General features: G+C 41.3%; 1 protein-coding gene across 4 annotated transcripts in view; it reads left to right on the top strand.

The window, feature by feature from the left end:
- Hip1 (Huntingtin interacting protein 1) overlaps positions 1-14,589 on the top strand; it is a 604,867-nt gene that overhangs the window by 384,776 nt on the left and 205,502 nt on the right. For all 4 annotated transcript variants that reach the window (XM_067154583.2, XM_067154580.2, XM_067154584.2 and 1 more), the window contains one exon: positions 12,188-12,326. In XM_067154583.2, coding sequence (XP_067010684.2) covers positions 12,188-12,326 — 139 coding nt within the window. The remainder of the gene's footprint in view (positions 1-12,187; positions 12,327-14,589) is intronic.

Genomic DNA, 14,589 nt, shown 5'->3' with positions numbered 1-14,589 from the left:
ATGAACTAGTGTGTTATCAGAAAATGTATGAACCAGAGGAAAGAAAGTTATCTAACTCCCCAGCTATTTCCCGCCAGTATTCAGGCAGGCTGTTGTACTCGTTACGCAGCAGTAATCCCATTTATCGAAGATGAGTATCAACTCAACATAAGAGACAAAGAATATCACAGCAAATATTAGATGTAAGAAGCTTGAACAGCTTCATTTTAGATGTCTATTACTAAAGGTAATAAATTATGTATGTACTGAATAGGTGAACCACTTAAATATAATCAAAAACCTACAACCTGTTTTCGAGTCAATGACCAGGTCAGGGATGGAATGAATGAAGCCCCCATCTTGTGGCGAGGATAGGAACTGTGCCGGCTGCAGAGGCCTGTCGCACACCTCTGGGGCAATGATTAATAACTGACAGATACAGTAGAATGAAATGATATTGGAGAGTGTTGCTGGAATGAAAGATGACAGGGAAAACCAGAGTACCCGGAAAAAAAACCTGTCCTGCCTCCACTTTGTCCAGCATAAATCTCACATGGAGTGACCGGGATTTGAACCACGGAACCCAGCGGTGAGAGGCCCGTGCGCTGCCGCGTGAGTCACAGAAGCACACTTAAATATAATATTTAAGTTAATCTAAAATATTCACAATTTGACAACAAACATTGGTCAATGTAATGTTGTTGTTGATCAGTTTTGTGAGCTTTCAATATTGTAGGCCTTCCGACTCTGAAATACCACTCCTATCATAGTCGGTACATTAAAATTGAATAAAACATAAATGATGGGAAATTGTATTCTGTATAACTTTTGTTATGTAGTACTTTTCGATAGGGCCAATAACATAGGGATTTAAAAGTTAAATTTAATCGCCTTCCCCTAAACTACAACTTCATGCAGGGTGAATAAAATTGTTTATAGCTTAGACTGTAGTTTCTTATTCCCCTGTTCTATATACCGATTTTCATTAAATTCTGTTTACACATTTTTTCGTGGTCGGCGATGATATCGACTTGGCAACAAAAATACAAATTCATGAATATCTCTGTTATTCTAGCCAGTACCTTAAAAGTGTATGCCATAAATGATCAATAGGAGCAGTAATAACATAAATATTTGAGAATTAAATGTTCAGCCTTCCCCTAAACTACATTTCACTCAGCGTAAATAAAATTATTTATAGCCTAGATTGTAGTGGTTCATTCCCCAACTTTACAAACCGATTTACATTAAATTCTCTTCAGCAGTTTTCTCGTGATGCGCGTACATACAGACAGGGATATTACGGAAAAGTAAAAAAGTGCATATTCTTGTTACTGTGGACATGGCCGATACAGAAATGCTATTCTTTTTAAATTCTGAGCAATGTACAGACAAAACTCTTATTTTATTATTGAACTGAAATATTTTTTAAAAGGACTGTTCAGAGCAGTCGTGGGGCAAACCTCATGAGAGTGGCAGACATCTGCCACACTAATTGCTGTGGTCTGCATTGGTCACTTAAAGTGACTCGTGTAAACCGGCTCGTGTGTCATAACCAGACTGCCATATATTCTGAAATATTAAAACAACACAGTTTTCTTCAAGTTCTTTATACTGGCATTTCACTGTTATAGTTGACAATACTAAGGATTTTATGAACAGTACTTTGCTAGTATATCTGCAGATGCTTCAGTAGAGAAGCTTTGCGTGGCTAATGCTGTGAGCGGTAGAGGAGCTCGAAGCGTCATTCTCGCAGAGTAAAGACAAGCGCATGGTTACCTGTGCTACAACTTCAAACGGTTTAGGTTTGAAAGATGTAGCTCTACTGATGACCTAAGCTTTCATGTACTAGATGATTATGCCATCTGTGGACTTTTGATGTGATTATTTCTGCTTGGAAGTTGCTCTTGGTGAGATATTTCAGATGTGTCTGTTTCTTGGTTTTTATACAATAATAACAAAGTTTTATTATAAATTATTATAATGTATTGAACAGGTGGATTCATAGTAAAACTTTGTTATTGTATATCGACAGATTTCAGTACGGATTAAAACATGAGATTAGTCACTTGCAATTCTTGGTTTCTGCCAATTGATTGATTGATTGATTTTTGTTGTGAAAATGGCTGATGGCTGCATGTGACAAGCTAATTTATTGTACTGTATGTGCAACAGTAGCAGGTCATTTCTAGGAATGGATATTGTGAGAAAATGACAGCAGATTTCATTGAGCAATCTTTCATGTTAAAGTGCACAGGTCCTTGTTAAAATTGCCAGTTTTCTTGCACAGTTTTCTTCAAGTACAGTAGTTCCAAGGCCCTCTGCTACATACCATGTTTATACTTGTTTATCTTCTTCCTTGTCTTTTCCTTGACTTTCTGACAAGTCATTCCAATTTCTCTCGATCCCAAACGGCATTATCTCTTAACTTTTTCCCTGAGATCCGCACACCCACGATCCATCCATCTTCTTCTAGGTTTACCTCCCTCCCTCCCTCCTCCCTTCCACCTCCATGTCAAGCATTCTCCTTCCCACATAATTTCATCCCTGCATTTAACGTGGCAATACCAGAGCAATTCTCTTCTCTGGACCTCTCTATATATTTCAGTCACTTTAATGCTGCCTCTCATAAAGGTGTTCCTGATGTGGTTCTTCCTTGTAACCCCACACATCCATCTCAGCATCTTCATTTCAGATACTTCCAGTCGCTTACATTCTGAGTGCACTGTTGGCCAAATTTCGCGACCATATAGCATTGCAGGTCTTGGCACACATTTATAGACTTTTCTCATTATCATAGAGGACACCAGGCAAGCAAGTAATCATCAGCAGACATAGTGGATTCTAAGTATTTGAAACTGTTCCTTGCCTTCCATCCATCTGGACAGTTTCATTCCCAGTTCTTCATGTTTATAGGAAGAGGAATGAGGGCTTTACCAAGGGAGATGCTCAATAGATTTCAAACTTCTGCTGTGAAATCCTTTAGGGAAATAATAGGTTACGTTGTATCATTGTGTCACAAATAACAGAAATAGGAGAAATATCATCTTCATCTTCAAATAGAAAGGCTCTCCCATCATCACTTGCAATTCCTTTCTCTGACTTGATCAGACACTCTTTTGTTCCTCGTGTAGCAGTGCGAGCTCGTCTAGTAGCATGGGAACGAGCTAATCTCTGGGTCTTTTATCACTTGATACGTTTCTTTTGCAGTGTCTTTCAGTGTGATTAGATGATGCCATCTTAGCTACCTGTAGGTTCCTTTACATGCTTCTCCAAAACAAAAAGCACTGTATTGTGTCCCTAACAGTTGTAAATGAACTAATGACCTTAAATACATAACACTAGTCATGATTTACATTAATAACACCATATGAAACATAAATTAGTAACTGCTAAATTACAAATTTGGAAGAAGAAAAAAAAAGTGGAAAAACCAAGGTTCTCAACCTTCAAAGCCCCTAAGCATGCTGTAAAATACTAGATAATTTTCTCGGCTTCACTTTATTCGTTCCTCCTCTTGAGTATTGCTTTTTCTGCAGAAAGTAGATAAGACATGTTGCAGTTACAGTTTAACGAAGATAAATATTTCTGTTCTAAATTTAGCATTGCATTGTGTTATGTGCCAGCTCCGGTGTGGCCCATTTTGGTACTCCCAGCCGGCCTTTCCATCTATTGTTCTCGGCAGCCGGTTTATCTGCAAATTTCTCGGAGACTCTTCCTCTAGCCACCACGCGAAAATTCTGTCTTAAATCACCCAAGCTATAAAATGGGACGCTAGCCACGGACACTCCGTGGTGGAGCCAGTGTTGGTGCTTGTTGGACTCCACGGTGAAGTTGGTGCGTTACTGTTGGGTGGCTGCCGCTAGTGTCCCACCGAGGAGCTGTTGTTGTGGTGTCGGAGTGGCCTGCAGACGACGGAATGCAGTACTGTACTATGTGTTCGTGTATTTCTGTGGACCGAGGCTCGGCGTGAGTCAGCGCGGGAAGCCGCTATAGTGAGTGTTGGGACAAATGGACCTGTGTTAATGTTTGCTGTTGTAAGTATTGGATACTGCTGAGCAGTTTAGTTGTGTGAATTACTGGACTGTCTCTGCAGTCGAAACGACAAACAGTCATCGTGTGTCGTGTGGCCGGTAGCCCTGCGTTCAGATCCACTGGTCTACACACCACTGCTGTACGAGGTGACTGAACTTGGGGAAGTGAAACTAAGGATTGAGCGTCCCCAGGTACAGCCTGCTGTGTCGTAAAGAAGAGAGAGACTTGTAATTAGTGAGTGTGACCATTAGAATTGTGAGTGTGCGTCATCCTGAAATAAATTGGTGTTTTATTCGTAACAACATGAAGAATAACCTATATTTGTTGCACTGAAGGTAGAAAAAGAAAATATAAAGGAATAATTAATTTCAATCACTTGAACCGTGTCTGAATGTGGCTTCTGTGCAGTCAAATCAGCAGATGAAACGAGTTCTCTCATGACATCTCGCTCTTACAACGGAAGCACACTCTACGTGAATGAAGAGGGCGGTACAATCGTGAGGAGAGAAATGCTGTTATGTGCAAAATAAAATTGACCTGGAGGAAGTCTCCGTCCACCTCTAATTAAGGGACAGAAAAGCTAGGGAGGTAGTTACGGCATTTCAATAAAATCTCAAATCTTGTAACAAATTAATGTGAGAAAAGTTGCCTTTTTTCGTTAGCCAACATTATGTCCAATTTCTTCTATTTCTTTTTTCAGTTTACTCAGAACTTTTCGCAGTTAAAACTGATAATCATATCGCACATATTTGACTGCGCGGTTAAACTCGTACCCACCAGATGTCTTGCATCCAAGGTCCCTGTGTCCCTTCAGCCCCCTTTTAACAGAACATGTTCTCTGCATTGATTTTTAACTGGTTTCTTCTTATATTCTCTTGCTGATCGTAAGAGCTCCTGGGTGTCAAAAAGTGGGCTCAAAAACAAAAATGCATTTTCTCGTAAAAATTTTGGAGATCATTAGCACCCTCCTCCTCGTCCTCCTACAAGAAATACTATTTGCAAGGCTTCCTTGTAGTAGTTAGGGTAGTTTGACTACATATTTAAAAATGTTGCTTTTGGAAATGCAGTGTTAGCTGACAGCTGAGTGTGTTGCTGCCTTATTGAAATTTCCAATTCTTCTTCTTCTTCTTCTTCTTCTTCTTCTTCTTGACAGAACAGAATCTCTGTCTTTTCTAGCGTTCATCTCAAATTATGGGGTCCGCTGCTTTGCTGCATCTCCTCCATGTTGGCCTTGATATTGTCAGTCCTCTGCTTTAAAGGCCTTCCATGTGATCGTGATCCTCCCGGATCAACTTGGAGAGCTGTTTTAGCAACCGAGCCATCCATAACGTGACCGTACCAGCAGAGACGCGCTTCCCTCACTTTCTCCACAATTGGAGCGATGCCCAGCCTTTGTCGAACATCTTCATTTCTTATGTGGTCACATCGAGTCAGTCCAAGAGTTCATCGAAGCATCCTCATTTCCATTGTATGAAGAGTCTGCTCGTGCCTTTTTGTCATTGGACGACATTCTGCCCCGTAAACAGCTGCTGGGCGTACCATCGTCTTGTAAATTTTTGCCTTTAGACGGTGAGGCATCTTTCTATCGCAGAGGACTCCTTTGACTTGTCTCCACTTGAGCCAAGCTGCATTTACTCGCGCTCAGGTATCAAAAGTGACATCACAGTTCGAAGTGACAACTGACCCTAGGTATTTAAAATGCATGGTTTTCTGCAAGTCTTGATTATTGATCCTTATGGTCCCACTAGTTTGGGGGCCACATTCTAGGTATTCGGTTTTTCTGGGTGTTGAGGCGCAGACCATTCTCAGCTAATTTGTCACTCTAAGTTTCTGTCTGGCGTTAGAGTCCAAGGCATGTTTGCTGGGCAAGTACCACATCATCCGCATAAAGAAGGGTCCAGGGATGTGATGTCTGTATGTCAGCCGTTGCTGTATCCAAGCAGAGGATAAATAATAAAGGCAATAGAGCTTAGCCCTGATGTACACCCACGGTGATAACAAAAGGCGGAGAGATTCCAGCTGGACTCCGAACCACACTAGTTGTGTTATGATACATAAATTGTACCCAGCTTACATAGGCTTCCGGGGCTTCATGACTACGAAGAGCTCGCCAGATGAGGTCATGCGGGACTCAGTCAAATGTTTTTTCTAGGTCCAGAAATGCCATGTGTACACTCTTCTGCCTCTCCCTATGTTTTTCCATCAATAGACGTGTGGCATGGATGGTATCAATTGTGCTGCAACCCTTAACAAATCCACACTGGTTGGATGTTACTGTGACAATGTTTCTGAGCCTGTTGTCCAGCACTCGTTCAAATATCTTCAGTGTATGGCAGAGGAGTCGAATAGGGCGGTATGTTGAGCAGTCGCTCAAGTCTCCTTTACCCTTCCAGATTGGGGCTGTCGTGCTAGTTGTCCATGCATGGGGAAGTTTGTTCTCGATGATGATCTGGTTGAAGAGTGCGGCAAGGAATTCTGCAGCGGGCTTGCCAAGAATTTTCCAGATTTCTGCTGGTATGTCATCTGGGCCAGTTGCTTTACCATTCTTCATCTTCTTTATGGTAATCATTACTTCCTCTGCCATAATCAAGGGCACGGGTCCATAGATAGGATCAAAGCTTGCAATCGGTGGATGATGAAATTCTTTGTTGCTGATATCTGTAAAATAGTCTGACCATCGTTGAAGGATAGCTTGTTGGTCTCGTAGTAATTTGTTGTCAGCTCCCTTGATATGCATGACGTATCCAACGTCCTGGGTTGAACGGTTACGGGACTTCGCAAGGCGATAAACGTTATTTTCTCCTGCTGGTGTGTCAAGCTGGTCATACAGATCCTGGTAACAACGAACTTTTGCAGCAGCCACTGCTCTTTCACTGCTGATTTCAGCACTTTATACCTCTGAAGGTCAGTATCCAGGCGTGTCTTCCACCAAGTCTTAACACGTTCAATGCGGATCACGCGCTGGGCGCAGCAGGTGCGCAGCACGCACCTAGCGCGTCATGGGACGGTTGCCAGGAAATGTGAATCACAGGTTTCCCGTATGGTAAGAAAGGCTCTAATTGTCATCCCGCACATCGTGTAAGTCCACTCTACTAGTAGATTCATCCGTAGCCATATTTGCGCATGCGTATTCCGTTTCCTGCGTATTTCCTCTCCAGAGTTGTCGTCATAAGTCATCATTCATTTATGGGATCTTTGAGCAGCAAGACCACTTCTGTGCGAGCTAAGACACTGCATTTTCGGTTTATTAATTCTTCAGGAGAATTACGAGTGGTTCTGCTTTTGAAATAAATAAATTCCACTACTGCAATATGTTCAGTAAAAGAACTGAACTTGTAATTGTCGTTTATTCTTGCATCATACATGTGTATAACACGAAAGAACTTATAATTGTTATTTATTCCTCATCACATTTATAAGTAACTTGAAATAACGTGCAGTAATCATTTTTGACTGTGTCGTGATGCTTATGTTATGGCGGGTATGTCACGCTCTGTTAATACGCAGTGAACGTGTTAAAGGCTACCTTAATAGCTTGTTGGACTTCATCATCCCACCACCAAGTCTGTATATCAATGTATTTACGCCTGGGTTTTGATTTTCCCAGAGTTACTGTTGCTGCCTAATGTATCTGTTTTACAGCATCTTCCCACATGTCCTCAACTGACTGGTCAGGCTTCACTAAGAAGTTGGTTAATGCTGTCTTCATTTCATTCTTGTGGACATTCATTTTCCACCACTTGATACGCTCAGGTCCAGTTTTAGGTGTCTTAGAACGTTTGACAGTTTTTCGAATATCCAGAACAAGCAAGCGGTGTTGGGAAGGCAATGCTGTTATATGGGATCACTTTGGTATCCATTACCATCTTTAGATCTTGTTGAACCATCCAGTAATCGATGCGAGTTGCATGACCTCCACTGGTATATGTAGCTAGGTGTGTTATCCTTTTCTTGAAAAATGTGTTGGTCACAACTAGGTCATGAGCCTTTGCACAATCAAGTATACGATATCCCTAATCATTTTGCGTGCCAAGACCATATCCATCCCGTTGAGATCCGACATGTCCATTTAAGTCACCTCCAAGGAAAATGAACGGGGAAACAATCTGATTATTCATCACTTCACGTCATGGCAAAACCTGTGTCACGACAAGGTAACCCTTGCACACTTCTCACGCCACTCGAGTGCAAGTGGCGCATGTTGCTTTGGGGAACGTCTTAGCATGTTCTGAATTTCGAGAGAAGACGTAGCCATAGATGCGACTAAGTCTACCTCAACCGGCTGGTCGCTTAGTCTGTCATTGAGGGCATTTTATACCTACTGCCAGGCGATATTTAGGCCGCTCCTAATATGGAGAACAGACGCCATTCACAGTCGTTCCACTAGAGTACAGACGCTGCTGATTTGCCCGTTTTAAAGATGGTCCAAAATACGTCCAACAGGCAACGTCAATAAGAGCATGCATAGTTTCCGTCTTTGTCATAGTTTCCATGGCATTGATGGCTGACACTTAGGGCAAATGCAAATATAGTAAATAAATATATTGAGTGTGTCTCTTAGTAATGTTGTCTATGGATTGAGGGCAAAACAAGATGACTATCGCCTATGGCATAAAAAACACAATAGACTTAAAAATATCATTATCAAATGATCACAAATTCACTAGACAACACTCGCATACAGTAAATACCGTAGTTACGCGAATAATCCCCGCCACCGAATAATCCTGCACCCTAAATTTAGGAAGGCTGATTTTGAAAAAATGCCAATATTGACGCAAATAAAACCCGCACCCCAATTTCGTGCCCCAATTTTTTTCAAAAAATGTGCGGGTATTATTCGCGTAAATACCGTATATGCCACAGTGTCATAAATACTGCCAGGAAGTCGCTAACAAAGCACAGTTCCCCTTATATATATATTTTTGATGCTTTTACACCACACTAGATCTTGCATTTGGCAGCCATAAACTAAATACACTCACGTAATCAGAACAGAATATACAGTTACAATTATACTGAGTGATGTTACACACATTTAGAGCAAAACTTAGCTACGTCAAATACCTTCCGTGTGTCTTGAAAGAGTTTATCTTCTTTACATCGAGATCAGTACAACAGACTTTGAAGCATGTGCTTGGTCTTCCCCGCATGTGTCTTCCATCTTGTCAGCTTTGAGATAGCCCCATCTCACGAAGGTCACATTGATCAATTCTTTTTGTGGCCCGGTGATAAGCATTCAGCTATTGCTGTTGGAAGCCCTTGTTTTCTTACTTTTTCGGCTGATCCAGTTAGTTCTCGAGATGTTCCGTGTAACTTGTCGACCACACAAGTTAAATATAAATATTATTACATACCTGTAAAAATAAAAAATAAAAAGAAAAAGAAGAAAGAAAAACTAGGTCTCAATGAGGAAATAAATAGGTTGGCGCAAGCGAAACACAACTTCCAAAGTATAACTCTCCGAAAGCTTCCCAACACAAAACGTAAGGATCGCATACCTGGCCTTTGCTGATGACCTGGCCTTACTAGCAAAGGACATGCAGGAGGCTACTACTCAACTCCAAACATGTCTCCTTATCAACCTTGGTAAACCGGGCGAGTTGGCCGTGCGATTAGAATCCCGCGGCTGTGAGCTTCCATTTGGGAGACAGTGGGTTTGAATCCCACTGTCTGCAGCCCTGAAGATGATTTTCTGTCGTTTCCCATTTTCTCACCAGGCGCTGGGGCTGTACCTTAATTAAGGCCCCAGCCGCTTCCTTCCAACTCCTAGGCCTTTCCTATCCCATCATCGCCACAAGACCCATCGGTGTCGGTGCAGCATAAAGCCACTAGGAAAAAAAGAAAGCAAACTTGGATAACCCGAGTTCATTACCAACATCAAAAACGCCCCTCGAACAATGAGTCAGTGACACCAAGCATGTCAAGAGAGCAAAACCTGTGAAGTAACTTGGAGAATTGGTTTCAGAAGACCCTAGTGAATTGCTTGCTCTCGAACAGAAGAGAATCAAACTAGACAAGGTATACCGTACCTGCAGAAAACTGTTCGCCTCAAAACACCTATCGATGACTGTCAAATACAGTAGTCAGACCTCGACACAACAGTGTGTCTATCTCTAAGCAAGAAGATCCCACTAAGACCTGTCGAAGTACAAGAAAGGAAGTCCTGGGAAGGATATTAGGACCACAGATCCTATCATATGGAAGGCGATGGTACAAACTAAACCGTGAACTCTACCAACACAAAGAAACCCTGACAGAAAACGGCTAGCTTTCTCCGGACACCTGTACAGGCTGTCCTCCAAGATCTTCAAAGTGGATCCAGCAGGTAGAGAAGAATCTGGCATATTAGTAATGGCATCATAATTAACACAAGCGACTACCATTCATCTATCAAAACTAGACCCTTCCTAACATCACAATCAGACGAGGAAATGGTGCGTGGAACGTAAAATAGAATTCTGCAAGAAAATGAAGGAATACTGTGCCAACAGAAAAGATGGCAACAACACAGCACAGTGGTCCTCAAGCGACCCAACCGAACTAAAAGAAACAACACACTATTCAACATGTCAGATTCTATCAAGTCACCTTCAGTATTTGGAAATATTGATGTTTATTTCTGTCAAAATGCCTATGAATTTGAAATTTGGAACTTGTGTTAATGAAGTCCTACCTTGTTTCAAATCCAGCATACACTGTATGGCGTTTGACAAACTTGTTGCTCCTTCATTGGCTGCCAGTCCGCTTAAGAAACCTGAGATGTTCGTAAAAACTGTCCTGAGCTGGGAGTACATCACCATGTGCTGGATGAGCACTTTCTCGTTCGCAGCCCTTTGTCTTTGAATATGTGATGACAAGGTCCGTCCAGTCTGATGGAGCTTGTTGTCCAGAGCAGAGCATGTCGTAAGATGTGTGCATACCCCACTTCCATCCAGCCAGTTTGCATAACAGGTGTTTACATTGTTTACAGTTTATGCAGTGCACTTCGAAAGTCAGAGCTCTGTCTTACTCCCAGATTTTTTTTATTGTCTCAGAACTGTGTCTCAATACCTCACCACACAACTTTCAGCCTTCGATGTGCTTGTTTCTCAGATGCAAAGCAAAATCCTGTTATTTCACAGCAGTAGGTGCGAGCTGGTTTACACTGTAACAGATTGATAACTTTTTGAGGGCAGTAGTAAGATTTCTTTGCCCTGTTCAAAATTAGTGTGCCCATAACAAGATCATCAGTATGCAAGAAATTTCCGGTATTTGGACTTATTGGCCGGTCATTTCTATACAGGGTCTCTTATAAAATACAGGCATTGTATTGGGTAACCACATTCTGGCTGATGCGAGCGAGTTCTGTCACGGTAATGGATTCTTTCACTTCCTCCAATGTGTGAGGATTTGTTTGATACACTTTTTCTTTCAGTTTACCACACAAGTAAAAACCACACACTGATAAATCTGGAGAACAAGGGGGGGAAATAGACCAGAACTGATCACTCTGTCTGCAAACGCTTCCGAGATTGTAAGAAGGGAATCTTCTGCTGTGTGCGTAGGGGCTGAATGTTGTTGAAACCTCCCACGCGGTTTTCCTTCTTCCGTTAACTGATTAAAGAACTGCGGCAAAATGTCATATTGGTACTTCTCTTGCATTTACTGTCATCTTGAAAAAAATAGACCCAATTATTCGTCTTGCACCAATAGCAGACTAAACACTATTCTTCCTATCATAATGAGGGACTTCATAAACACCAGTAGCGAGAGTTCACACAACCATTAAGATGAAACCAGAACTTTTAGGTATGAAAATATGGTGTTGAAGTGATAACTGTCTCGCTATGTTAACAGCTGAGATTCAGATTGGTGACTTATGCTTGTCAGATCGAACTCGTTCAGGCTGCTTGCAAGGTCAAGAACTGTACGCGTGCCTTACATACTGCACCTTACGTATTGTAGAGTAATAACGTTGCTTTGCCGGTCTTAGTTTATATGAGACCCTCTGTATATGTTGAAAAGTATTGGGCCCAGTACGCTTCCTTGGGGTAGACCCTTTTTCTGTATTTTCTATCGGCTGAACTGCCCGTGGATGTAGTGGCTAGAAGTTGCTGATGGCTGACAGTATCAGTAGCGTACCTTTGCTGCAGCATCATGCTCGTTATATACAGACTGGTATTTCTTTCAGGGACAACTTGATTGAACATCTCCAGACGGAACTCAGTCGCCTCCGGATGGAGGTAAGGCGGATGGTGGCAGAGCATAACAGGAAAGTGGAAGAGCTGAAGGAGAGAATCAACGAGCTGGAGACGACATTGGCGACGAGGGTAGGTACTGCATCTTGTAGGGATTCACTTGGAGTACACGATTCAAGGCTTCGTTGATACTAAGATAATGCAGTGGACTCACACTAATTTGGACTGAGGCATCTTTGGATTGACAAATTTTTGAGTTTGGGGTAAATGGTTTTTTTTTTTTTTTTTAACAAGGAAGCCATATTTTTTGACAGTTGACTCAGCACAAATATAATACTTAAAACACTATAATGTCCCTGTAAAAGAGCACATTAATAACAGAATTCTTAACCCGTGAGATGGCGCATAGAATGTTTGAATGTCAGAGGTCACAGAGATGAGTTATTTATAAGGTTCAACCTATTCAATACTAATTACATGTTATTTACAACAGTTATTTAACATGGGACCGGTTTTAACATTTAAATGTCATCATCAGCCATAAACAAATCACAAACAAAGGAGCAAGGACATATTAATTAAAACTGGTGTAGTTACACATTGAAATATGTACATTAAAAGTCTTTATACGTCCATTCTCACCATGTGTCAAATACATCATCAAAACAAAAGAGCAACAGCATAATAAAGCTGGGGCAGTGACACATTAAAGTATGTATTTAAAGATAAAAATTTCATTGTTCCGTATTGAAATTATTAACATTAAAAATTAAATAATTGAAGTTCAACCAATTCAATACATAAAAGATAGAAATGTAGTAATTACATTCTTATTTAAATGGGACCAGTTTCGACCCTAGTCCAGGTCATCGTCAGCCGTAAAAACAAGTAGGCGAAATCACAAAATGTTTATGAATATTGGAGAAATGGGTCAGTTTCACACTCTGTCAGGCACAAAGTCACAACACTATCAAATAATATATGAAGATTATAAATAAACTTGAAGTCGCAGACGAATAGATTTGTAGAAGCAAACCGCCAGTTCCCGGTGATCAGCGCGGCACATTCAAGGTCATGCGCTGCGGTCTCGAACGCCAAAGTAGAGTGGAGAATGTCTTGAAGGTCCAATATTTGTCTCGGTTGCGGGAAGTTAAGTACGTATATAAAAAATATACGACGCAAATTGTGGCCAAGGAAAAATACACCTTTTGACGATCGATGTGATAAAACGAGCGTTCGAAGAAAGATAGATGCGGGAAAATTTATCATTACTTTATATGGAACATTTTTGGGGCTGAATAAATTGAACAATGAATACGGGAAAATGACAGTTCCAGGAATGATGCGTTGAGATTCTACTGTACTGTACAAGGATTGTACCAGAGAGAACAGTGCACTGTGTCCACAGTTATGGATTATATAAGGAAGAGCATTCAGAAAACCTCAATGCAGTTGCCATTCCTGATGACTTCATGATTTGGTGAGAAACGCAAGACTCGACCACACATGGAAGGCCAAGTTTCAGGAGTCCAAGATCAGTAAAACTGAGATCATGATGATGATGATGATGATGACGGTGACCACGGTGTGGCAGTCCCCAGAGACAACAGAGGCGTGTTTCGTCACCACAACAAGGTCTAGCAAACCCGTCTGATCTGGACTGTTCTTCCTCATCACCCTACAGCGCGCATCTCGCGCCTTCTGACTTCCATCTGTTTGGCCCAATGAAGGATGCACTCCATGGGAAGCATTACATGGATGATGAGGAAGTTATCGATGCAGCACGACATTGGCTCCGACATCGACCAGTCGAGTGGTACCATGCAGGCATACAGGCCCTCACATTATGGTGGTGTAAGGCTGTAGCATTGAACGGATATTATGTTCAAAAATAGGGTATTGTAGCAAAAGAATTGTGTATTTGAATCCTCAAAAAAACCAACCTGCTTTTAGAAAAAAATGTGTTGTGTTATATATTGAACTGCCTTCGTATTTCATCGAGACCTGCACCACGAAGTTCCTGAGGTCCACTAGGATGAGACAGCCTGAGTGCACTTGGAGTGAGGCTTACACTGCAGCTAGGGGAAGCTTGTCTTCATCTCCTCTCATCACATTCGTGTCTTTCTCTTCCTTTCCATTGCTTTGTTTTCCTTGTGTCTCATTGCAGAGGTGCGAAATTAAAGCATTCACTTTTTTCTGTTTATTGCTAAAATTCTATTGAATTAGCATTTTATAGCATTAATTATTGGAAGAAATTTCATTCATTAGCTATATTTTGCTATTTTATTAGATCTGTTTGAGAGGGATAAAATGACAATGGTCAGTTGAATAACTAGTCCTGTAATAGTTGTCAAAAGAGAAAATACAAACTAACAAATCGTCGTTGCCGGGACAA

The sequence above is a fragment of the Anabrus simplex genome, chromosome 10, assembly GCF_040414725.1.
Source record: "Anabrus simplex isolate iqAnaSimp1 chromosome 10, ASM4041472v1, whole genome shotgun sequence".
In the NCBI taxonomy this organism is placed as follows: Eukaryota; Metazoa; Arthropoda; class Insecta; order Orthoptera; family Tettigoniidae; genus Anabrus; species Anabrus simplex.
This window is presented reverse-complemented; position numbering and strand designations above follow the sequence as displayed.